The following is a 26537-nucleotide window of genomic DNA, read 5'->3' on the forward strand; positions in this document are numbered from 1 at the left end:
GGCAAACCGGTTTGATTACTGCCCTCTTGACATCTTTTATGGTGAAAAAAATGCTGCTTTACACCTGAAGGTGTGGCAGGTCCTGTCTAGTCTCTTCCAAACATTTGAGCAAAACAGACACTTTAAAAACATATTAGTTTGAAGACAAAGTTTGATAATGGCTTCCTGCTGAACTGCTCTTGAGCAAGGCAGGTTTTTTCACTTTGTTTCTCTTGAGCTCCGATGCAGATTTTACACTTTTACTTTGGAAATGTAGAATTCAGTGTTTTTGAAGCCATACTAGAAACACCTCTGCTTCACCTGTTTGATTTTTCTTTACTTATTTCTTGTGCATCCTTCAATTTTGTTATTAAATTGCTATCACTGTTTTGTATTCTTACCTTCTAAGAACACAAAGCAGGGATGCCGCTGTGCCTTATAAGTTAATACACCGATCACGAGCCACAAAATGTGCAGTTAAAATGTGGCTGAGGACTGTAGTTGCATCCCCATCGGCAGCAATGAAGAAGATCTTGTGTGTTAATTAAAACCTTTCATCTGAAAAAGACAAAAAAAAATCTAATGAAATCCTGCCTGAAGAGACAACATGAATGAATCACAGGCTGCTTAAGTAAAATCCCTTTTTCCTTATTGAAGAATGCACAAAACCAAACCTCATGCTTTAGTCCTATGCAACTAAAACAAATTTTCTTGAAAATTAAGAATGGATCATAAGCATTATGTCAGATAACTGCACATAAATCACTGGCCACTCAACCAATTGGGTCGGTATATGTTGTTTTAGATCCAACACAGCAGTAGATAAGCTCACCTTTTCCATTGTTTCAGATTTATACAGTGATCATATCCACACAAGGAAATACAACTCTTCAGTCACAGTGAGAAACCACTGCTGGAAGGTCAAACTGGTTTTACTACTCGCAAAATGCTTTGCAGTCAGGTGTGCTGGTGTTTTGTAAACTTGTCTTAAAGCCAACGCGAGCATTGAAGGGTGAAACTTGGTTCACGCCAACACGGAAAATAAGACTAAGAAAGAGAAATCGCCTTCATTAATACAATCAGGAACTCTGGTCCACAAGGTCAGAGTAATATTTACTCTCCTGTTGCTCTCTATGTGCCTGGAATGCCCTGGATATTTCCCTTTCATTCCCCTTCATACTTATCAGTCATTCAACATTAGTCAGATTTGTTTACGGTTAAGATGATGACAAATAACTCAAAGAATTTCCTCCAGGAGGTGGCACTGTGATTAAGAACAAAAAATATGTGATGGTTTTACCTGTTTGGACTTTGAAAAGAAACTAAGTGAGAAGTTCAAAGGGAAATTACGATGAAATTCATAATCCAGAAATGTTTATAATGTTCTGGTTTGATGTTAAAGAGAGCAATATGTTTTATGAAAGATGTCTGATTACATTTTATATGTTTGCTTGTGTAAATGAAACTAACCGTAGCTCTCAAATTAATAGAGTAAAAACTAAAGTGAGAAAAATGGAAAACCTCAAGCCAAGTATTTTAAAACTGTACTTCAGTTAATGTACTTTCCATCCATGTTAAACAGCCAGATACAGATGTTCTGTTGTCAGCGGAACATGTCCTGTTAGTGTGTGCAGCTGCCAGACTGAGTATAAATCAAATCTCATTCTATCTTGTCTGGATGTCTGCTGCTCATCCTGCACGTGTGCATGACTGCTAAGATTTAAAACCACATCATCGTCCTTCAGTACATTAAGTTTCAGTGAAGGATGTTTCAAAAAACCAATAGACTGTCAGTAATTTGCAGTCTTATGCAACAAACAGCAGAGTTTCTGTGCCCTTCTCACATTCTCATGCTGCTTCGAGGCTCCTCTCAGTCCTTCTCCCACATATGGAACAATGCAGTGCATTAAAATTCAAATGCTTTTCATCTGGAGAGCAGACGCTCAGTATCTGTCTCCACCAGTTGTGCCCCTACTGGAATCCCAAACGCTTGCCTGACTGCCTGTCCTCCGCCCCCAATCCTCTCCAACTCCAAAGGACAGAGGACAGTGGCTTTCCTCACAGTCCTGCTGCCGCAGTACAGAGAGACTTTTGTTATTTGGGGATTGCCAGTCATTTTTTTTCTGCACTATGGCTGCTTTGGCTGGACAGTCATATTTTATTCAACAGCCCCGAGACCCTTTCAGACGACACAAAGTCAGCCGCCCATTCTCACTGAATAGTTGGGTCATGTGAGCATGGTAGGCGAGCACCACGGCGGGTTTCTCTGCCCTGCTGTGTCCTCCTGAAGGATAAGCGCCAATATTAGCTGCACACTCTTGAGATGTGAGTGAAGTACAAGAGTGACAGACCCCTCTGGGCTGAGCTATGGAGGGTTACATTTATGAGAGCAAAGCTACAACTGGTTATGTTGTAGAAAAAAAAAGGTGCTGTACTTCAAGATAAATTTACAGACACCTACAGATTATACTCTGAATATCCTGTTCTCATTCTGCTGTCTTGCCATCCACTTGCAAAACGAAGGCAGTGATCAGAATTTAGGTATGCGGTCTAGAAACTCCCTGGTTTAACATTTTCTGCAACTGAAGCACAATGACAAGTCTGCTGGTGAGGTTTCAAATCTCAGCTAAATTGTGAATCTTTCTGTCAATTACCAACATTAAACACAATATCTAACCTTCTGCTTTCACTTCAGGTCCGTTGTCCCCACCGTTTTATGACTTTTAATGTAAGTATGTCTTTTCATTGAAAACTCAATGCTCTGTGATGTTAAAATTTCTAATCCCATCAGACTCGTGCATTTGGAAGATGTTACCCACCTCAGATAAAAAAATATATATATATATACCAAAGCACATATCTAATACATGCGGCATTTTATTTACAAACAGCATCTTTAAAGAACAAGATTATTTTTGATAGCATAAAATTGGTAACCGACTTACAAAGAGTCAATTTTGCAAAACTGTGAAAAGACAATGAAAGTGTCTCAGAAATTGTAATGAACAAGAAATAATATTTCCTTATGTGAAAATATATATTTGTCATAAAATGTGGGCTATGTCTATAAAGCAATATAAAGGCAACTTTTATTAATTTCATTTTACCCTCAGATAATTCAAGGTAATAATTTCTGATTAACAAGATTAATAAAAAGCAGTACTGCTACTGCACCGATTCCACCAAAATGCCCCTTACAAGTAAAAGGGTGTCTGAAGCACAATATAGATACAGCATACAGTTGCTAAATTCCTCGAGAGAATTCCTGCAGTTCCCACCTTCCTGTTCTTTTATACAAAATGTACATTATATATAAGTTGGCACTCCATTACAAAATGGATGTTTTACAAACAGTATATAACTACAGTTATATATAATATATATATATTTTTTTACAATAAATCAACTCTGTATGTGAGCCTACTTAACAAATGATCGATGAAGGCTTGTTATAACTGTAGGCAATCAGATTTCTGCATTATTATTTGATGTGCTCCACTTCCTATGCTGATTGCTTTCTATCTAGTGCATACTCACTGGTTACAATCCGTCATTTACCTATAAAAACAAGACAATAGAAATCTATGAAAAGGCCCATAAAAAGTGGGCTTGTAACACTACAAAAACCTACAAAGACTAGGGGAAGCACCATGTGGAAGTCGTCCAAAATGCGCCCCGAAACAAAGTCCTTGTCCTGTGTTGATCGAGACACTGCTCTCTGGTGGGAGGCAGTGATAAAGAGTGTAAATGTTAGTGCTGCTCCACTGTTTTGCCTGCTGTCACTTTTACTCCAAAGGCCCCAACGTACGTCTTTCACGCAACTCAGCTGATAGGTCCCTGATTCAATTCACTGTGACGCAAAGGAGAGAATCACTCCATCCTTCTCCGCTGCCAGTCTGAGCTGGAGCCATCTCTTTGTTTAAAAAGCAGTTTCACTTATTTTTCCGCCCTCAAACCAAGCCTGAATCATCGGCAGGCCTGCTGCACTTGATTGATTAAATCTCCAAAACGATCAAAGAGCCCCTCTACCCAAGCTCCGTTCTGCAGACACTTCTGTACAGTCTCCTCCTGCCCCAGGTCTCCTGCCTGCACCCGCAGAGATGCGATCTGGACGACAACCACAAAGAGAAAAAAACAGTAACGTAAAAGTTTCATCAGAATAATTAGCATCCGAGTTCAAAACTGCAAAATACAGTGGTCCCTCACCATATCACGGTTCACTTTTCGCAGTCTCACTGTATCACGGATTTTAAAATTGCATTGGGTATCGCGAGATTGTGCGGTAAATAGGTATTTTTACATATTCATTATTGTGGCGAGCAGCGTTGAAGAATGACGCTGGAGAAAGGATGTCTGCCTTTAATGCACTCTGTCACTGCTGCGTGCTTTTATTTTGACACACACGGAGGCACTATATACACAATGTGGCAAGAAGTCATCAAACACACTACACTTTACACTCACCATCCTGACAACATAACACTTAGCCAAACTAACTAGGCTGACTAAACAATAAAACGCAAACACTAAAAACACTGTAACACTAGTAGAAACCACAATAACAACATTTAAACCCACAACACCCCGAACTCCCACGGTGCATTGCAGCACCACAGTTCAGTCATAGCGACCGGCTCTGCAATCGCGACATTGTTTTAATTATTTTTCAGTAAAATAAGCATTTTCTAGCCTAAAAAATTAAAACAATATAAAATATATATAAAAGAGTAATAATTTAAATACATTAGCAGAATATTTAATCAAAATAAAATGCGCAGCGTACATTGCTGGACGCTTATTGGCTAAGCGACCGCTGTCTCCCGTGTATAGCAGCATTCAGCATCTGGCCTTGTCTATTTCACATACACGTCTGATCGCTGTGCATAGTGTTGCTCTGCGGTGTTGTGCGTTGTGTGGGGAGGGTTTATAAAGCCTTAAAATATATATAAATAATAAAACAAAATATTGTCGCTACTTCGGGAATTTTCAAAAGTAACCCCAACGATAGACGAGGGACCACTCTATTACTCATCCAAGAAGAAAATCAACACTTATTTAGCACCAACACAGAATACAGCTCAAAAAAATGCAACGCAAGCTGGCAACAATGTCTTACCTCATCCTTACACATGAGGTACGTGTGGTACTTGTAATGCTGCAAAGAGTGGTATAGAGAGAACCACTGAGTTTTCTGCTGGTCCACTGTATACTCCTAGAAACAAAAAGATAAAAACACTTTTAATGCCCTATAACAAATTCAATGAAACAGCATGAATGCAGAAACAGGGAAAAGTGGTTTTAATGCAACAGTATACAGCACAAATGGGGACACTGCGCCCTCTCCTGGACAGATATGAAGAGAACACCGTATCCAAACATCATCTTGTCTTACCTGAGGCACTTTGGTAGGCATCTTGTAGGGCTTCATAGTCTTCTTGTTGTACGCCTTTCCACTGAGACGTACCTTAAAGGCTGGAGTTTCCCCATCCTTTTTCAGTTCAGTCACCACTGAGATCTCTGGGAAGCTGTCGAGAGCCGTCTGAAGAACACAAGTTACTTAGGTTCAAACTGTGCAAAAAAAGGTGTTTCACGGTTTCTTTCCACTTTGCCATCAAAGCAGATACAGGCTGATTCTTTAAGCTTGCTTTTTAAGCCTTATGGTGTAAAAATGTTCACTGCATTAACTCATTGTTTAAATACATTTTAGGTTTACTCACTGAGCTCATTTTTTTAAACTAAAACTACCCTACAAAGTCCTGTACCTATATGGAAACAGCATGATATTGGTGCAAGTGCAGGACTCAAAAATGTTTTTTGTGTGGTATGGTGACACTATGTCCTTATCAGCAAGAAAAAGAAAGTAACTGTACATACTATAGAAATTCTACCATTTACATTTTTAATTTCTCTCCCTGTGTAAGAAGAGCCTGCAGCTCAACCTACTTAAGCTGATAGTCCCTTAATGTTTTTGTAACGATAGTTTTGTAATTTTGATGAAATTTCAAGCTTCAAGATTTTAAGGTTATATCTGGTGAAGTTTTCAAACGGAACACTGCGTTTCAGTTAAGTAGTTCAAGGACCATCAGAATGCTGTTCTTGTGTGTTTTTACAGTATCTGGCTTACAAATAGTATCATTTTGGCAGTTTTTCCCCAGACAACATGCCTTTCAAACCATTTTTGGACTTTTGGGGTTCAGAATGTTACCATGCAGTTTCATTTAGACATTCACCTTCAAAACCTGCCCTATGTGTAGTTTGTGAAGCAAACGTTTCCTGTTGTCAGTGATCATCCCATCCACTCTTTTCATATGTGGCAGCAGCAACTCATCTGTAACAAGATAAATTAACAAGTCAGTCAGAATTCAAGCAACTGCATGATGGATGCTAAACTGTGAAGCCAACCGAGCTCAGCGTATAAAAAGTAGGCTGCTCACCGTTTGCCCTCTCAAGTGCTGTCATCACATCTTCATCTAATGCAATGCTGATCAGCAGTTCCACAAAGCTTTTAAATGTCTCCTTCATGGTTCGAGTGTTGAGCAATCGTGAAGCAAACGGCAGTGGAGGGTTTAACTCTGAGAGTGCGTGAGAGAGATAAAACATCCAGAAGGCATGGAAGGGCAGTAAGAAGGAGAAGAGATTTAGACTCCGATCATATCAACTTCTATCCAAAGCAGATTTAATGAGAACAGCTAAAAAGCTTCTTCACCATCATCATCACCACCTTCATCTGCAGATGATCCGGAGGCAGCAGGTGAAAACTCCTCTTTCCATTTCCTCCTCTTCTTGGGTGGGGGCTCTGCCCTTGGCTTGAGTTGTTTGAGTCGGGGCTTTTGGCTCTGGAAAACTGATGAAGGAGTGGCTGTGAAGCCCAGCAAAGATTTCACCTGAACACCCCTGGGTGGCAGAACGAGAACAGTTACACCACTGAAGAGTCATTTTTAAAAATGACGGAAGTGTGTTGGTCAGTACTCTACACACACCTTAGTGAGTTCATAGGCTTACATCGTGGCTTCCGACTACAAACTCGCACATACTCCCTTTTATTAACTGTGTCCAAAAATTTCACATACACCCTCTGGTACATGGTCTTGGCATCACCAAAGTATCCCAGATACTATATAAACACAGAAAAATGTTAATTGCTGCAAAATAAAGAAACATCATTTGAATGATCAAATGCATATACATGCATGCGGTATGCTGGTGAGTCTGCTTTCACTTACACTGTTTGTGGCTGAGAAGACTCTCTTTCCATCTCTCAGCTCAGGCACAAACTTCTGCAGCAGAGCCTTCTGGACCTTCCAGATGGCTGGAGGTTCACTTCCTGCTTTCATTGTCACCTAGATATATGCAGAACAGGCTTCAGTATGTAGCAGCAGTTCTATTATAGGAAAATGTATCAGAGGATGATTTACAAGATCTGAAAGGAGTCCTCTAACATAGTATTATACTTAGCACCTAAGGCGTTACAAGAAAATGGAAGGTCAGAGTAAGTTTTTACTTAATTTTATCACTCTTGATGACAGACGGTTCATTAAAAGAAGGTGCACTACGCTGCAACAAGGCTCTCTAGTTTAGTTCTGACATGCCGCATTGAACATTTATTTAGAAGCATCCTCATCTGTGCAAAACCTTTCCCTTTCAGCACTTAAGCTAAATTCTGCTCATTACCAGAATCCTTGTTAGGAAGCTTTCATTTTCCAGCGTTTACCTTCAAATTTTCAATATCCTCATTCCGGACAACAAACTCATCCCTCTCCCGATACATTCCCTCTCCTCCGCTGTCTGACAGCTCTTCGTCAGTCAGTCCCTCGATGGCCACACTTATCAGCTGCACAGCCAACTGGCCCGGTAGGGTTTCTTTGTACTCCTCTTTGGCTGCAAATGTCTTCCCTCCTGAGACTGTGTGTGGTGACTGTGTGGGAGTGACTACCTGCAGCAAACAGGTTTCTGTGACAGCGTGTGACATGGAGGGAACGTGGTCTGGCTTCATCATCGAGCCTTGGATTTGGTTATCTGGAGAAAGGTTTCAAATATATGAATGTGTGGAACAAATACATTTTTAGAAAGAAACATGAAAATAATACTCAACTGGACTCCTCGCTCTTAAAATAAATCAAGTGCTTTCAGACATTCATCGGTGAGGGAAAAAACTAAAAAATGTTGACAAACAGCACATATTACAGTGTATTTTGGCATATGTTATTGATGTCTAAAGTACGAGAAAGTTCCAGTAACAGCACAGCAAAGGCCATTCTGTTGATTTTTTTGGTTTACATTGTTCTCTGACAGCTCAAAAGGCAGCATAATAACATGAAAGAGATGACATCTAATAAAGGTTAGTGCTGGATTAAAATATATGTGGTTTGCACTTCAAGCTTTAACAACTCAAACCACTTTACTACCAACAACTATTTGCCGATTTAGTTGTAGATTAAGAGGATAGTTATTTTTGTCAACACTCTTCCCTCTCTGCACTTATGTCTCTATAACTAAAAATGTCTAAGCAGTCTGGTATATAATTTCTGACGGCGCCCTGCACAATCTGCTCTCTATTAACTTGATTCCTATGCATCCACTGTGCACTGACAGTAGGGCTGGGTATTAAATCCCAGTAGTGATGTGACAAGTCAAATACATCTGTGCCACTGACAAAATTGTTAACAACCAAAAATTGATATTAAGCGCCCAGTCATTCCCTTTAACATACGTTTTTGATCAGATTGTTTGTAATTTGAATCAGTAGATTTCCCCTATTTCAGCACAGTTAATGGAAGATGGCTTGCGCTTTAGAGAATATGTAATACTTGATAATTGCAGACTGACGTTCTTGACAAGTTTAGGAAGGGTGTTATTACCTGTTCTAATTTTCCGATCTGAAGATTCATCGAGAGCTGAGAGTGCTGAGCTGATGCTGTTCCTCAGAGCCTGGTTCTTCCCAGTGTTCTCCTCTTCATCTGAGCTGAATGACGGCAGTGTCTCCAAGTTATTTTGCAGATCTTCATCCAGACGTTTGTGCTGAGAGCTCACTCCTGGGCTCTCCTGGGGAATCAAGGGCCTGGGCAGAGTCTGTAGTTTGGGAGGCAAAGCAGGCAGAGTGCATGGTTTGGACGAGGCACAGGGCTTTCTGGAACGACTAATTGTTCGTGTAGGACTTTGAGAGTATTGCTGTTTGGGCCCAGATTTGATGAAGTCTAGGAAGGAGCCAATGAAGCCTGTTTTGACCTCTGGCTGTTTCTCTTCCACTTCACGAATCTTCTGCCTGATTCTCTCCTGCTGTGGACAACCATCATATATAGTATGTGAGGCCAACGGCGAGCTGACATCACTACCCCTGGAGTTTTGCCGCTTTGTTTGCCCACCGCGTTTGGCAGATCTGGCCAATCCACAATCATCCTCAGGACCACCTGGTTTGGTTAAAGACTTAGAGCGAACTTTCTTTTTGGCAAAGTCCTCACCACCTGGACACCCTATGAAGCCATCCTCTGTTTTGATACATTTTGCATTCCTTTTGACTCGGTTCTGGGGATCTGAGGGGTCATACACCTGCCCTGCTAAGTGATAGTCATTCTCAGAGCTCCTGCCATCTCCATTTGTGTCAAGCGCAGTACTGCTGTTGTGAACAGACTGACCCTGACAGTCTGTAGCCATCTGAGCTCCATTTAGTGTCATAGTGATGGCGTGGGAGTTAGTGTTGGTGATGATTGGCTGTTGTGCTGAAGAGAAACTAGGTGACATGTGCCTCATATCCACAGTCTGGAAGTGACCTTTGGAATCAACAGGGCTTGCCATCACTGCCATTTCAGCCTCAGTAGAGGATGAAGCTTTGACAAAGTCCTGTGGTGTGACACCACAGGCTGCCACAGTGGCAGCCAGAATGTCGTCAACATTTGACAGAATATTTCTGTCGTCTGCAAGTAACATAGAGTCAGGGAAGCAAATGGAGTTGAGAGCAAAGTGGTTCTTTGCATCATTGGGCTGCTGATTTGCAGACTGGCTGTAGTGGTGTTTCGAGGAAGAAGGACAATCTGAGCTCGGTTCAGATGCTACCGTACCCTGCTGACTCTGAGTTTCTACGACAGCATGACCCAGCAGGTCTCGGTCCATCTGAAGATACTGCACATGAACAGGGCCCAGACCTTGGACTGGTTGGATCCCTTGCACCGATACCACCTTTGAAGTGTTTTGACTGGGTTGGACAAGGGGCTGCTGGAGCAGAATCATCTGACTGGGCTCAAGGAGAACCTGAGTGCTGGGGACGGTGATGAACTGGGTGTGGGCTGCTGGAGTCTGGCTCTGGGACTGACTATGGTTCTGTTGGTTTTGTTGATTTGGCTCTGGAGATTTGAGTTGGAGAGTGTGTTGCTTGAGCTGCTCTGAGCCCAGGGGTACATTTGAGGACACAATAGTGGAGTTTGTAGTTTTTGTGTGGGCAGTTTCATGGCCATTGGCACTGCTTAAATGAATGTGCTGTTGGCTCACAGAACCCATCCTTTCATCCTTTATCTGTGCTGCACTTGCATGACCTAGTCCCATGAGCTGGTCATCAGAACGTGAATTGCTTCGAATAACACTTTGTGTTTTGTGATCATCCATTTTTGAAACAACATATATTACATTGTTGTGTGAAGTCATATTGCTATCTGGTGTAGAGACCTCCATAGAAGCCTGCTGTAGAGCTTCTAGGTCCTGGAGAGGAAGCTCTTCAAGGTTCTGTTTGCCATATGTTGGCTTTATGTCCTGTACTGAGGATCTAATGTTATTTTGTAAGGCCTGCGCAGTTGAAGAGTAGGTAGGCAAAGGTGTCGATAAAATATATTTATGGGGCTGGGTCTGCATCTGGGACAGACTGTCATGTGTTTTACTTTCCACTGAAGCTTGCATAAGGGTGTAGTCCATCGTAGAAATTGATGTGGGCAGACTCCGTACACATGTGGGTGGGTAAGAGGAGTTAAGGGATTGTCCTGTGGCATAGCTTTGAGACTGGGTCACTACAGCTTGTCCCTGTGACTGAGACGTAAAAGTCACATTTGGGGCACCCTGAGAGTGGGACGTGGGATAGCTCTCAGAGAGATTTCCTCGACACAAACTCTGGACCTGGGCTCCATACTGGATCTCCTGCTCTTGGCTCAGTCCAGGAGTAGATGAGTAAACAAGAGTCTGACTAACAGATGCCACATTGTCAGATTGGCTAGAGAGGGAAGGCAGAGTCTTGTAAAGGGAGGGAAGCTTTTCTGTAGTGGAATGGGAGGTTTGTGACTGTGTGTGGGATGTGATATAGGTTTGAGGCAAACTGTTGGACATTAGGCTAGATAGCTGGACTGCCTGTTGATTAGCAATCACGGAGCTCTGCTTCTGTCCAGGGGAGGAATAACGCTCAGGAGACCCCGCTGTCATGTTCTGAGAGTGGCTCTCTTCCTCCCCAGCAGGGAGTGGAGCTAGTTTGGAAGAGCAGTCTTTAGCCTTCTGCAATGAACTGGATGAGTATGTTTGTGTTACACAATCAGTTTTGGGTTGTGGGGAACCATTGACTCCATGAGAGGAATCTGCTCCTGTAGAGGGGCTGCAGGACACGGGGGTCTGACGGGACGGGTCCTGCTGGAAGGACACATCTGCTTCGTTGCCAGAGCCGAAGTACCCCTGTAAGGAGTGCTCCGAACTGGGCAACTGCTCTGAGGCCATGTGGCTACTGGAAGGCCTCTGGTGGTGCTTGATCACACTACATTCACGCTGAAGAGCTCTTTCAATAGAGCCTGAGAAAACTGTAGCTCCATAAGGCTGAGGGGCACCATGAGGGGTAGGCAGGGCAGAAGGCAACAGGTTGAACTGGGGTTGTAAGAGGTGGGGTGCTGACTCCTGGGCTGAGCGGTAAGTGGAGGACTGCACAGGCAAAGCTGAGCCCAGAGCTGGAGCAGAAAGATGATTGAAGGCCAGGGCAGTGGGAAGCACGGTCTGGCTAGATTTGAGATGCAGCAGGGGATCATGGTGAGAAAACAGGCCATTGGTGGATGTGCTGAAGGCAGGATCCTGGAGAGCCAGGGAAGGGTTGGTAGCATAACTCCTGGTAGGGTAGGCACCGGTGTGCTGATAGGATGACAGAGCAGCAGGAGAGGGGAAAGTGGCAGTTGAAGGCAGGGCACCGGTTAAATACAGCTCTGTTGTGGAGGAGTTGGTACCTGCATGATAAGAGGAGATAATATAAGGAGAGGACAGGCAAAGTCCACCACATTTTGTGGGAAAATATAGCTGTATAGAAAATGACAAAACAAAGACTGAAATGCAAATGTCACCTACATATGTAATTTTGCTCATATTTTTATGTTAAAGGATAGCTAAAATAAAATAGTCATCAGATAAATGAGTGGATATGCTCTCACCAGCAGGCCAGGATGGGGGTCTAAAAGGAGGAAGCAATGAGGTACTAACAGGACCAGCCTGAAGGCTTCTTGACTCCATGGCTGATAGGAAGCTCATGATTGAGGTCTCAGGAGTATTACTGCTGGACTCAAGTGTTCCTGACAGTAAAAATAGGAAGAGAAAGATGATCACAGAAAACCTTGGTATGTCAAACCAAAATATCTGTCTGACTGGGTGTCACCAGTAAGGTTTGTTGTTGTTGTTGTTTGGCTTAACTAGTTCCTTAAAAACAATAATTATAGGGTCCATAACTTACCTGCTGCAGCAGGAAGGTGTGATGTAGTGTAGGTAGGAAGCTGGTGCGTGGAAGTGTAGCTTTGCCGCTGGAGAAGCTCCGCATCAAGGTGCGCTGCACCATAACTGGGACTACGAGTACAAAGAGACATACAGTTTTCATGAGAGCTCTCACTGTCACAAGCATCAGTATAGTATAAGAAAAAGCACAAGGTATTCAGATCCCGTCACAATGTGCAATACTTGGTGTTGTAGATTTAATTTAAAGGGGATAAAATATAATCAACACTCAGTACTCCATAATGAGAAAGTTAAATTGTGTTTTGAGAAAGACTCTAGCTTTAGGTTAACAAAAGCTTGATTGATGGAGCGCTGCAGATCTATGCAGAGGACCTCTGAAGCTTTATTAGAGTGATTGTTGGGTTCTTGTTTATCTCCTTGACTGAGGCCTTTCTTACTTAGTTACTTATGTTTAGTGGATGGATGACTTTCACAAGAGTCCTAGTGGTCACAACCTTCTTCCATTTTAAAATGACTGAGGCCACTGTGAAACACTCAGAGCTTTAAAAAAAAAAAAAAAAGGTTTTATACCCTTGCCCTAATCTATGCCTTGTCAGAACTTTATCACACACTCCCCACAGTGGTAAGTGTGCAAAAAGAAAGTTTGATTATTCTGAAGTGACTGTAAAAGGCTTCTCTTCAGCAATCTCATTTCAAGGGTTCAGTTTGAAAAGGGTTGGCTGTCTACTGTCCACAATCTCAATGGACCCACACCCTGTTTGCAGAAAGAGCAATAATAGCTCTATGAAATAGTTGGAAAAAAATGTGCTAAGTGCAGTTTGTAATATGACTCAACTCATGCTTTGTATTAACATTAGACTGAACATCCCAGTTTCAAGTGATGGGGTAAAACTGTCCAAATTCCTTGAATGACTGTCACTGTACTATTGCTGCAAGGATTCATACCACATAACAACACAGCATTAATTTGTCCAGAAAAGAACCTGTTTGCCTGTGAATGGTACTAAAACCTAATACGAGTCCATTAACATTTTGGCAATATTCAGTTCAGCAGTAAAACTTGCAGCCTAACACCAGCAAATGTTCAGACACACTACTATGAGTTCTGATGCAAGGATTCTGGCAAGCATGTACAAATGCTTAAAAACTAATTTCTTTCTTGTAAACACCTAAATGGTTGCCAATGCTGTACAGGTCACCATTATTGATAAAACTTGTTTTGAGGTACTGTGATAAAGTCTATCTGAGCCCAGTAGGAAAAAAGTGAAACATTAGTACTTATTTTTTATATCTGACGGATGACTTTATATTCTCCTGGGATATTCTCAAACGAAACAAATAAAATCAGAGGTAATCAGATGCAGTCAGCTTGATCTAAAGTGTTGCCTCTTTGCCAGAAGGTAAACATCTGTGGAGGCAATACAAACCTGAATGGGATTAATTTGCCTCTTTTCTGGTCACTTCAACAGACACACACACAAACAAACACCAGGAATCCTTTCTTGTGCAACTCTTTACTGCTAACGGACTATAAAGTTGGGGAAAACTAATGCAGCATAGGCAATTATCAGCTGATGAGTTAGTTTCCAGATTGTCTTACTGAAAAGCCACCGCTAATCAGCAACCACAAACTTGTGTTGTTTGGGTCATGGCACAAGAAAAACAGAGGTCATATTAGCTTTTCTAAACCGATAATCAGCACATCCGTGGTATCATTTGATCAACTGACCAGTTTACCCAGCTTTTGGTCATTCAACAAATGACTGAGTTATTTCTTTTTTTCTAACTTAATTGACTGTCTTGCTCTATCAGACTTGATATGCTACTTGTGAGAACTTATCTGTAGTAGATTGCATCAGGAAGGATGTTACCTTTTCATTGCTATAAAAGATTGTATACATGAGCCATTAGTTACACCTACAACTTGGGCAAGTTTTGCGTTTACATTGAAAATGTTTTATGAAGGTGAGTTAAACATATAGTGATGGACCTCCAGTAACAGCTACAACAATGATAAAACTATACACAGATTTCGACACGTCGTTGTACAAAACCACTGATTTGAAGCGCTATAAGTGAAATACAGTAACTAGCATAAGTTGCTAGCTGCCCCGTCTTGTTTTGGCTCTGAAGAGCACCTGTGGGTCACGAAAAGAGGCCGATAAAATGCTGGTTTAACGGGACTAGTTGGTCATTAAATAGATATAAAACAACTGTCTTGTCTAGTTTGGAGTTCACAACTCTGTGCCTGGCCACGCTGAAAAAGTGTACCAGCGAAAACTAGCAAGGTGGGAGACACTAACATATGGCTAAGAAACCACTGACAACAGCTACGGCTTTGGTGAAATTCCGACATTTCCCTAAACTCCCCCCGGTGCTCCCGACAACCACAAGCCGCTCTGCACTTTTCTCCCGGAGCACAGCTAGGCCCTCCATCACCGTAATTTCCTTTGGAAGGTGACCCGCCCTCTCCTTCATCTCTTACCTTGGCTTGGTACTAGCTGAGCCGCGGTCATAGGCCCATGAAGCTGCGGTCTGTGCTGGTGGAGCCAGCGCGTCCGCAAAGCTGGAGCTCGGGTAGTTCCTGTCCATCATCCGGTGAAAGATCCACTTCCCCTACGGAGCTTCGTGGAGCAGCGGACACGCATCGTAGCAGCCCGGGTCCGACCGAGCCACCGAGGCAGTCCCGTTAAAATCAAGGCACGGTCCGTGAAAGCCGCGGTGCCGTGGATAAAGTATCACCTTCCCTCTGGGTGCTTTGGTCGCTCTTTAGCTCATCTCCGTCCTGAAGTTCGTCTGCAGCGGACCGGAGAGCTGCAGCTAGCAGGTTAGCTCAAACTTCTCCCCGCAGCCTCGGAGTGGAAATGTTGCTCCGACCACACTACCAGATGCAGTATCGACGTTTAAAGCGCAAGTATCGAAGCGGACCCTCGGACGGATCCGTTCACCACGCGAAAAAAGTCACGTGACCACCCCACGCGAAGCCTTGTTGTGTCACGCAGAGGTGGCGCTGTTTTTGAATGGGGGAGACCATGTTTTATACCCAGTCTTGGGGGGGGGGACGGTGGTTTAAATATGGATGCACTGTAAAAACAAAGATTACCTGTTGTTGCTGCTGCTGATTTTTCTTCATCTGTAACTTTTACTGTATTTTTAAAAAATCACTTTACTGGTATTTTACAGAAATGTAAGTGCTCTGTTACATTAGGCGGTAACTAGTAAAATCACAAAAAATAATTATCTCTTCTTTAAGAACAAAGTGTAAACAATGTCCACATTATTAATGGCATTTCTTTTACAACATTTCACCAAAAAATATTGATTTTACTGTGTTGAAATCAGCTAAAATATCATTATTTCGCAGATCTTTGTCATTATTTGAAAGAAAAATACTGTCTATGAAGGATTGAAACTTTTATAACTGTTGTTTTACACATTTTTGCAGTTCTGTTAAATTACAAATAATTACTGGGAAATTTCCAGAAAAAGTATTAATTTACATGTTAAGTTTAAATAAAACAGGGCAAAACTGTAAATAATTTCCACCTCAAAAATATGTATTTTTTATAAATGGTAATTTATTCTTTTACAACATTTCACCAGAAAAGTAAATTACTTTTTTTTAACTGTATCTAAATCAGCAAAAATATAATTATTTCACTGATATTTGCCATTATTTGAAAAAAAAAACCCATATATATTAAGGTTTTAAACTTGGTAAACCATTTCAATTGGTATGTTGCATTTAACTGTTCCAGTTAATTACAAATAATAACCAGTAAAAAATATTAATTTACATGGTAATAGAAAACAAACAAACAAACAAAAAACGCAGGCCAAAACTGTAATCAAAGTCCAAATCTGAATTCTTAAAAATGGTAATTTGTTCTTTTACATTTCACCTAATATTACACAAATTTTTAATTGCTTCTAAATCAGCAAAAGTATAATTATTTTACTGATATTTGCCATTATTTGAAAGGAAAATTGTATATGCTAAGAAATGAAGCTTGGTAAAACATTTTTAACTGTTACTTCACAGATTTTCCCATTTATGTTGAATTACTGATAACAACTAGTAAAATCACAAAAAAGTATTAATTTGTACGTTAACCTAAAAAAACAGGTCGAAGCTGTAAATTATGTCTACATCCAAAAATATGTATTTTTTAATAAATGGTAATTTATTCTTTCATAAAGTTTCACTGTATATAAATCCATAAAGAATATTTGACTAATATCTGCAATTATTTGAAAGAAAAACAAATATATATTAAAAAAATGGTAAATCATTACTTTGACAGTTATGTTATACAGTGTCCCCATTTCATTGTATTTCAGATAATATGAAGTAAAAATCACAGAAAACATTTCCTAATTTACATTTACAAGATTGTATGTAAGATCCACATCAAAAATGTGTTTTTTTGTTTTTTGTTTTTTTTTTTTTAACAAATGGATCATTTCATCTCAAATCATCAGGGACATTCTGCCCAACCATCTTTGATTTGCTTGAAACTTTTTAAAATTAAAATCTAAAAAATATTTAAAATAGTATTTGTAAAATGTTAGCTTGATATATCACATACTTTGAGTTTTTTTCTTCTTCTTTCTTTTTTTTTTTTTTTTTACCGCCTGTGGACTTGGCGCATTGAAATTTCAGGCTATGTTAGACCGACAATCATATATAAACTAAAGGCATTGTGCTGCTACAAAGCCTACAAATCCTGTATTGCAAACATGAGAGAACATCTCTGATACTTACTGCAGCAAAAATCACATCCTCATTTTTCTATTTTATTAAACCCAAAAAAAAGTGAAAAAAAATGACCATTCCACTAAAACTGAAACTCATATCGCGATCACAATATCTGCCACAATAATGGCAATATGATTCATTTTGCATATGGTGTGTCCGAGGGCCTCTAGCTTGCAGAATTATCAACATAAATGATGCCACCTGATGTGTGTGTGCTTATTGGGATTGCTGTCCTTTACAGTGGTCTGATTATGCATGAACAATGCATCTAGTTTCACCAATGAATCACTTTAAATGAGAAACCATCTCCCTGCTAAGTTTACTCCTAACTACAAACCAATTACCTTGACAAAACATGTGTATGCCCTTGTGATGGTAATGTTTGAAATATTGTAGTTATTTCATATTACAGCATAGCTGCTGCTTTGTTTCCTGTATCAGTGCACTGTCAAATTTAAAGTAATGGCTCCAGCCAAACTGTGGTGGGAATCGGTCTGACATGAATATTAAGTGTCTCTGACTTGCATACATTTTTGGCAATCATACCACATGGTTTCCTTGCAGGCACTGATCTTGTGGCACTGCATAACTTAAAAGCTGATTGGGATTGCTTTTTGGGACTTCCTTTTTGTTCCCAAAAGGGATGTGGTTCCCCACATTGTGACTGTGTTAACAGATTTATGGCCACATAACATTACTAATCAACACATACGCACACATGGACACACACACAAATCTGGCCAAAGTAGTAATAGTAGTAATAGTAGTAGTTGTAATAGAAATTTCTATTTTCTCAGGTAAGTCTGCATGATTCTCAATATAGAAATACCTAAAATACTTTTAAAAGTCTGGATTTCTGTCTGAAAATATGTGAAGTGCACATTGTGCTTATTGCCATAAAACTTTTTCGAAGTGCAACAAAAAAACATTATGTTCCTATCAGGTAACTAACCTTTTAATATAAATCTCACAATGATAAATGTGCAAATTACAGTTTTGAGACCCTCAGTGCTGCAACATGATGATGATTAGGAAGTGTCTTAAATCAAAGTACTGCTCACTATTCACAAACCAAACATGTACTATCGAGTAGTGAATGATTTCAGATCAAGGCTGTGTCTGTGTCCTGTGGTGTTCTGAGTACTAAATATTTTGTTGCCAAACCATAATGATGTTTCTTTTATCTTCATTACTCAATGGGAAACTATGAAAAATGCTACGAATGGGCCTGGCACAAGGCCAGCCATAGAAAAAGGGCATAGTTTAATACATATTAATCCACAATGAAATGTAATGTAAAGCCTTCCTGTCAGTTGTCTCTTCCACAGCTGACTGTCTAGTGTTTTAGAATGTCAGTTTGGTGTAAAACTACATTGTGTCACTGTTTGCAGCCCCAGCTGTCAAACCAGCAATATATCTCCTCCAAGATTATTGCAAAATGTCATTATAAAAAACTGTCATTATACTAAAATATAGGAAAAAATATATCTTCCCATTTCTCAGTTCGTGTAGTTACGCCAGAGAAAGTGCATGAGAAGCTGTTTGTTGGCAGCCAAAGGCAATTTACAAAACTTTTCTATCCTGCTGCAGCATGCTACAACAAGTAGCACACAGCAGAGCAGGTAGTGAAGATGACTGACAGGCTCCTGTACATAGAGTAGCTCCACAAGAGGGTTGCAGGAACATGGTGTCGACTATAACTTTCCAGGATTTGTTAATGCTTTGAGTTTGGAAGAGTGACTTTAAATGGCAGTGAGCTATTTAGCTTTGGCACAAACTACAAATGACCACAGTTGTCAGATAACTGTGCTTCTGTCGTGTATTGCTAAAGGCTTATTGTTTGTGTTTTTTGGTGCTGCTGTAAAAAAAAACAATTGCCCAAAAACAACTGTGGGGAAAGTCCAAGTCAGTAATTCCCTCTATTCAGTGACAGCTGACCAATGATGACATTTGTTACACTTTAGGGCACCACATCAGCCAGCACCCCATCTTTTCTTGAGAGGAGAATCACTATAGCTGTTGATGACGATGCAAAAGAGAGGATTACAGTGAAGATGTAGGCTGTTATCTGTTCATAACACTAATTGAACATGTTGGCTAATTAGTTTTGTCAATTAGCCAGAATATGAAGTATAATTTGACATATGAAGAGTGTGCTGCCGAGTAAGAGGGTTAGAGTGACGATGATGAGAATGAGGAAGATGACTTAGAGCGCAAGGAACCTTGAGAAGAGATGTAATGTGGACTTTGGCTGTCAGAGCAGAGGTGCATACATGAAGATCATGATCTGAAAAAAATGTCTTTCTGTGCAAAAATTACATTACAATGTAGAGGAGTTCTTGAGTAAAATTTCACTGTAACTGTGGATGTTTCTGTTAGTAATTGTTGGTACCACGGATGGTGCTGGCAGAATCATCACAGTGAGAAAGACAGATGACCAGCAGTTGTACTCAGATGTCTTTGTGAAGTCAGTTTTTTTCATTTCAGTCACAGTTTCTCTGTACGACCTCAGAGCATGATGGGAAACACTGGGCTCTCACCTGATCTAACAGCTGATGTGAACTTTTCTTTCTTTTTAAATTACAGAAATTCTGATTGTTCTGGTGTATTTTGTTAGTGATGTAAATGTGTAGTTGATGGTAATGTTTAATAGTCCAAGAGGCTAGATATATTAATATTGCAAACAACAAGCTGCACACAATATGCCACTGTTCTAGTTCACTGTATTATAACATTGGACTGATTTGATCATTTGAGCATTTCAAACACACCTCTGGTAAGCGGGATGTGAGGATGCAAAGCTCTGAGACTAAGCATCTGTAAGATCAATAGTTGAAGCTATTATTTTGCATTTCTTTTCACTGTGTTTGATAATTATTGTGTTCAATGTATGCAGCTTGAGAGGGACAGGTCTGCTCAGATGATTTTTATACAGCAACAGATTTGTAAGATGGTGATATAAACGAGAAATAATTTAAGAGAGAAATTCAACCATGACCAGAGATCGGATCGCTTTCATAGCACTATGGATCTGATTACATCTTATCAAATCAGAATCAGGTCTAATAGAGGTTTCATATCTTTTTTTCCCCTATCTACAGCTAATTTGTGTCCCAGCTGGTAGATGCATTACCACCATCTACTGGACAACATGCAGAACAGCATAATGTCAGTAAGGGAGGCTGAATTCCTTTCTGAATCTCTAGGAATTTTAATCTAAAAGTCTAAAATTCAGTGTCTGAAGTCAAACTTAATTGCTCACTATAAACATGCAAATGTGCATGAACACAATGTCTGTATCCTGTGTTGTTCTAGGTATTAATATATGATACTAAACATTTTAATGCAAAATTTTATATAGTTACAATTTCAACAATGTCATGAATGGGCCTGGCAACAGTCGTACAGAGACAAAAAAAACAAATACATGTGACACCATAATGAAATTAAAGAACATGTTTAGAAACTGATCAACACTGTTTAAAAGTGAAAGGATAAGAGAAAACTGCTGATGTTGAAGAGAACTATTGGCAGCCATGCTCTGCTGACTAACGCTGTTTGTGATTTTCATTTTTAGGCATGTACACACATGCATAGACACAAATCTGTCCTCTCCATATTTGTACACATCAGTAATTGATTGCTCTATTCTTTGCGTATAAATAGTATGTAAATAGTCTTGTTTTTTCCTTATCATGTGCCGGTTTTTCTGTTACCTGGTTTTCCCCATGTTCCTCCCTTGATTCTGGTTAGTGTGTTTGTTTGTAACCCCTTTGTGACTTTCTTACTTTCTATCAGTTTGTTCCCAAACTTTTGTGAAATTTGGATTTTTGCTTCCTGTGTCACTTCGATTTCACTTGGACAGAAGTTGCTTTTGTGTCAGTTTTCATGATTAAAACTCATTTTTTTTCTACAATCTGTCTACATGGTGTCTGCATTTCGGTCCTTCCCTGATCCTCTATCGCAGTATCTAATTTTCATTTCTAGGCATGCACACACATGCATACACACAAATCTTTCCTTGCCATTTGTCATAAGATTATCACTGCATTTTGTTCTTTGCAGAATAGTGGGGATACATCTGTTTGGCTGTAAATGAACAATCCAAATAGTAACTGGAGACCCTTTTTTTTTTCAATCTTCAAAACTTTGACGAAGTTTAACACTGCAGTGAAACAGTTTCCTGTACAAACTTTGCTATTTGACTATGTCTGCTACTGCTATTGTTTTATATAGTATTACAAATGATGACCATCAAGCCAAAAGAACTTAAATGGAATTCATAGCAGTCTGTTTATTCTGAGCACAGAAATATATGTGCAAATGTGTAGATTCCAAGATAAGCTGAAAGCCTCAGAGTAAATAAAATAAAAGTAGGCCAACAGGGAGAGGAAGCAGCAGCAGAGGAGGTGCACCAATGAGCTGTTATTTTCAGACCAAACTTTGTTTTGAACCATATGTACAGTAAAAAAAAAAAAAAAAAAGTTCTGATGGCATTCCAGACTAACACAACAACAATAAAGGTAAAATCCTGTGTAGTTAGCTAGTTAGAATAGAATTGAATGTCTTCATTGTCATTGTACATGTACAACAAAATTGAAAGTAGTTAACAATTAATTAGCCGACACAAGATCTCAGTGTTGTTTGAAGGCAAACGCTTCTCATTACTCCAGAAATGTTGAAAGCATTTTAGTCTATCTACACAGCCCAGTTAAAAATATCTGCCAAGGACTCCGGTGGTGTATGACAGTTTTACCACGTAGAAATTTACCGAGCACAGTCATCATACTCATTTGTCTCTCTTTCACAACACAAATTCTACAGTAGTAGTTTACAAAACAAGACAAACTCACTGGCTTTATGCTTAAAAGTTAAACTTGGCTAACTTTTACTTGCTTCACTTGTCCCAGAACCCTCAAAGAATGACATTTCAAAACCATGCACCCATATGCACAACCACAAGTGCCACACACACTCAAGTGAAAAATTCCACAAAAAATTATTTAAATATCTATTTTATTTAAAATAACTATAAAAGATTTGCATTTCAAGTAGTTCTGCTTCCGATCAGCTTCAACAAAGTCAGCCCTCCACATATTCTCATAATGTCATTACGAATCTTATTGATAATTCTGCAGTGCATCCCGGAAAAAACATGGTAATGTGAAGCCATCCAGTGTTTGCACAGTAATTTGTAGGGGAATAATAACTTATTAACTCATGTTGCTGTAATGATATGATGCTCTTTCAAACTACAGTTAAAGGAATTGCTTTGTTTTGGCCAAACTCCTGTTCTGCATCTTTTACAGCTGCTGAAATATTTTTTTTAACAACTCTTAATTTCTTGTACAATTGTAAAATGTTCTTCTGCTTAAATACAAACATTGTTACACTGCTTATGTAAAGTGTCTGCAATTAATAATGATAATGTATGTTGAAATTATAACAATAGTTTCACCTATTAGACAAGCATTCTCATTAGTCGGTAAAACATTTATACACTTTTTGACATATAAACCAGCACAAAAATCTGCATATTTTAAGAAAAATAAAAGTAAAAGATGGTAATGTGAAAATACACAGTGAATCCTAACAAAGCAAGCCTCAAAACCACTGCACATTTGGAAATGCATTTCCTTCAGGGCAACATTTACATCATGCAAATGAAAACAGTTCTGCTGTTTCTAGTTTTCCTTCTGAAGCAGACGGAAAGTCATCACTACACTGATCAGTCCATCTCTCTGTGATTACAATTAATACTTAGTGTGTAATGAAACACTGACTGATTTTGGCCTTGCCCTTACAACACATGGTGTCTTGAAAGCAACTGCTCCTTAAGGGCCCAAGTATTCCAGCAACTTAAAGCTCTTACTCCAACACAACATGGATTCTTCATTTTCACATGCAAAAAAAAAAGCAGCAAACCAGGTAAAATGTATCATAAAGCTTATTCATCATAAAGTTGAGGTTACTTTACAAAGCTCAATCACACCTGAGAGACATGAGAGATACCTTTTGGCAAAAGCAGGTCAGGAAGGTAGAGCTAAAAATGATTTAAGATCATATTTAAGAAAACATTACCAACAGAAACAACTGAAAACATCCAAGTGGAAAAGAAGAGCTTAATTGGGGCTATAAACAGCACATATACAGGTATTTTTTTTTTTTAAATCTTGAAAAGATGGCAAAATTGATACAGTATAAAAGCACAGTATAGATGCTGGCTGTAAAGTGTCTGCTTAATGTTGACAGACATGCACACAGGTTGTCATGAAGATACTACCGTCGTGTGCTTGCAGGTCGTGAGCTAAAACCAAAAAAATAAGAAAAGTTAGAAAAACATATCTGAATTACCAGTATGTGGCTGTGACATGGACTGTGAGCAGTGAGTTAGAACATAACTGCAAACACAAATGAATATGCAAATACCCAGGATAGGGAGGAGGTGGGGCGTCGTGTGGTCCGCTTCTAGCGATTGCCTGTTCATAGGATGGCAGTCCTGGGGGGTCGAGATCCTCCTCAGCGGGTGGGCCTGCTGGAGGATGCACCGGCTGTAGGGAGATCTCCTCTAGTCGCCGAATTATTAGAGAAGCGTTACTCCTCCTCGGACGCCGGATGGAACTGTTAAGGAGAGTATATGCGATGTATAAAATGCCTAATGTTTAAGTTGACAGATGAAAGTCATCTATGTTCTTAATACACTACTGAGCACAACAAAAGGCATTTGCGGGTTCTACATGTACATTACATGGCATGTACTGCACTGTTAAAACAACTGTTTTGTTTTCAGATTTCAAGGAAAAATACTGGACAGTCACTGGTCCTGGCTTCTCAAATGTGCATATTTGATTAATTTCTTTGGACTCTGTCATATAGAACAAGCACTTTCATTATTATCAACTTGGGCTTTGAGAAGCTGTGACATGATTTTCCACTTCTTTCATACCACAGACAAAATGATTAGCTAAAATATTGATAGTTGATTGAAACTGGCAAAACCAATACATACTAAACAAGAGCAAATACAGTGTGGAAAAAAAATCACAGTTGCATTTGAAAAAGTGCCTTGGTTTGTAGTGCCGATGAGGCTCTTCAGTGGTAATGCAGCTCTAATGCAGTCCAATACTGAAGTCAAAGTGTGCAGGGATAAATTAGTTTCACGGTTACTCACCCCCCACGGTTGTCCTTGCATTTGCCTTGACAGAAATACCAGACCAAGAGGCCAATGACAATTATGGCGACTCCAGCTACGATGAGTCCCACCAGAAGAGACGTCACATCGACCCGTGAGGGGCGTTTGTTCTTATCTGGGGATCATCACAAACCACAGAGAGTAACTGGACAGCATTGATAAATGACCACCTGAATATCACAGGGTGGGTCCTCTTTTAAACTGATATTCCAGCAGAATTGGAGAATAGTTATTTCCTCTGCAATTACAAAAACAGTGGTTACATCACACATCACCACTAGTGCAAAACCAATGAGAATGAACTGGAATTTGAACAACTCCTTGGGCTGTAGATATATATGCCAAGGCCACTCTGCGTTGTTGAACATGTAGCGAAACTGGTTTCAGGAGCAGCAGGAACATAATGGCTACAAGGCAGGCAAAGTGTTTCTAAAGAACACCTCCACAACTCTTTTCATTATATTGGATGCTACAGATTAAAAAAGCAGCAAATTAAGGTATCTCTCGCTCACCTGCAGTGTATTCCCTCCAAAAATTATTCTGCAAAGACAATAAAAAAATGATCAGTATTAGGAAGTTTCTCTCTTTATGCTCATTAAATGATCTCTGCATCACTCAACTGTAGCTGGGATGTTCTCAAAGACCTCCCTTGCTTCCTCATAATTGCAGACTTCCTCATAACACTCCCTTTCCAGGTTGCCAGGAACGAACATCTCAAAGTCGAACCGGTTGAACAGCAGATGGCGACCCAGGAACGAATTTGCGTCCCCATCATCCACAAACACTAACAGATGAACAGGAAAAACTTTAAAGATCTGAGTGTGTTAAAAGAAGTGAACTTATTTGGAATCCATTGGTAAAACACCCCACCTTCTTGATCTTCCTGTGTGGAGTGTAACCTCCTGGTGCAGGCCAGATCTCCACAGGTCAGCAGGAGAAGGAGTACGAACAGGCGAAACAACATGATCGCGCACACTTTGTCCTGCACAGTGGGGCAATAACTGGCAGTTCAGAGGGCAGAGTATCATTACCAACTCACCCCGCTTCTTTAAAACTACCGTCCAGACAATTTCAGCCTCGAAATCCCGAAATTCTACATTACCTATGGTGAAAAATGGCTCATAATGAAGGGCAGAGTTCAGTTCCAGCAAAATGAAACGTATCAAAAGGAGCGGCAGGTGTGTGTCCCGGCTTCGACGCTGATAAGATGAATCATCGACAAACAGCAGCTCGGTTAGCCAGTTTCCTTCGATAACCTTTCGCACGGTTCATCTTTTTATTGGTAAAATACAGTAACTTAAATTATAAGTCTTAAGTCTTTCAAGACAGCTCCGGTGGCTTTTAAAAGAGTTTTGTTTACTCCCAACAGATGAGTCTTCAGCTCCTCCTGAAACTACCTGCCTAGACTCGACCAATCGATCACGTTTACCTGGATGACATGATAACTTATGTAAATAACAATGGACGCTAGATGGCAGCTCAAACCATAAAAGTCAAAGCGCATATCACAAAGTATTAAACAGGATTACATGTGACCTCTGACTCAGACGCCGCAATACAAATGCGAAATAGCTGATCTGCCTTTACTCTGGTAGCAGCTATTAATGACTTGTTTTATGTTCATGTATAAATATTAAACTTTTGAATGAGAAAAAACATATTCACCAATTAAAATCTCGAAAGTGTAAAGATAAGGAAGAAATATCCCTCTGTCCCAAAAAGAGAAAACATTTTTGAACACACTGGCCCTATTGTATAAGTTAAATGGTGTAGAGTTTACACGGTACCATACACACTTTTAACCTTAAAAGGAGCAACTATACAGAACTATGATAGAGTCCATTTAATAGCCGATAGGTGACTTACATTACATCCATTCAGACAATGACATCATGTTTTCAGGACTTGTGTTTTGTCATGAAAAGCGGCTGATCA

The 26537-nt window shown here is 39.9% G+C and overlaps 2 protein-coding genes across 4 annotated transcripts; both read right to left on the reverse strand.

The window, feature by feature from the left end:
• Positions 1-2838: 2838 nt before the first annotated feature.
• qser1 (glutamine and serine rich 1) lies at positions 2839-15615 on the reverse strand. 2 transcript variants are annotated; one of them, XM_023282958.3, is made up of 13 exons: positions 15137-15615; positions 12653-12762; positions 12357-12494; positions 8838-12155; positions 7691-7995; positions 7203-7319; positions 6960-7093; positions 6701-6873; positions 6414-6551; positions 6210-6307; positions 5372-5518; positions 5096-5191; positions 2839-4086 (listed from the first exon to the last, which is right to left on the reverse strand). In XM_023282958.3, exons 1-13 carry the CDS (start codon positions 15244-15246, stop codon positions 3946-3948), a joined length of 5025 nt encoding a protein of 1674 aa, XP_023138726.2. In that variant the 5' UTR covers positions 15247-15615; the 3' UTR covers positions 2839-3945. The 2 variants fall into 2 exon arrangements, with proteins under 2 accessions (XP_023138726.2, XP_023138725.2); XM_023282957.3 differs by having other exon boundaries at positions 6686-6873.
• A 6794-nt stretch (positions 15616-22409) lies between these two features.
• On the reverse strand, positions 22410-26020 carry prrg4 (proline rich Gla (G-carboxyglutamic acid) 4 (transmembrane)). Of its 2 annotated transcripts, none has more exons than XM_023282961.3 (7): positions 25705-26020; positions 25473-25584; positions 25223-25386; positions 25115-25142; positions 24582-24717; positions 23840-24031; positions 22410-23717 (listed from the first exon to the last, which is right to left on the reverse strand). In XM_023282961.3, the coding sequence occupies exons 2-7, from the start codon at positions 25564-25566 to the stop codon at positions 23690-23692; spliced, it is 642 nt and encodes a 213-aa protein (XP_023138729.1). In that variant the 5' UTR covers positions 25567-25584; positions 25705-26020; the 3' UTR covers positions 22410-23689. The 2 variants fall into 2 exon arrangements, with proteins under 2 accessions (XP_023138729.1, XP_023138727.1); XM_023282959.3 differs by having other exon boundaries at positions 25473-25603.
• Positions 26021-26537: the final 517 nt, after the last annotated feature.

The sequence above is a fragment of the Amphiprion ocellaris genome, chromosome 1 (assembly GCF_022539595.1).
Source record: "Amphiprion ocellaris isolate individual 3 ecotype Okinawa chromosome 1, ASM2253959v1, whole genome shotgun sequence".
NCBI classification, from domain to species: Eukaryota; Metazoa; Chordata; class Actinopteri; family Pomacentridae; genus Amphiprion; species Amphiprion ocellaris.

Excerpts from the sequence above, each read along its gene's own strand:
- qser1 (XM_023282957.3), bottom strand. The coding sequence starts at position 15,246 with ATGATGGACAGGAACTACCCGAGCTCCAGCTTTGCGGACGCGCTGGCT. Across the intron at positions 12,495-12,652 it reads ACACCTTCCTGCTGCAGCAG|GAACACTTGAGTCCAGCAGT; the intron begins GTAAGTTATGGA and ends TTTTACTGTCAG. Across the intron at positions 12,156-12,356 it reads ACCCCCATCCTGGCCTGCTG|GTACCAACTCCTCCACAACA; the intron begins GTGAGAGCATAT and ends CTTATCATGCAG.
- prrg4 (XM_023282961.3), bottom strand. The coding sequence starts at position 25,566 with ATGTTGTTTCGCCTGTTCGTACTCCTTCTCCTGCTGACCTGTGGAGAT. Across the intron at positions 25,143-25,222 it reads TTGAGAACATCCCAGCTACA|AATAATTTTTGGAGGGAATA; the intron begins GTTGAGTGATGC and ends TTGTCTTTGCAG. Across the intron at positions 23,718-23,839 it reads CCACCTCCTCCCTATCCTGG|CTCACGACCTGCAAGCACAC; the intron begins GTATTTGCATAT and ends TTTTGGTTTTAG.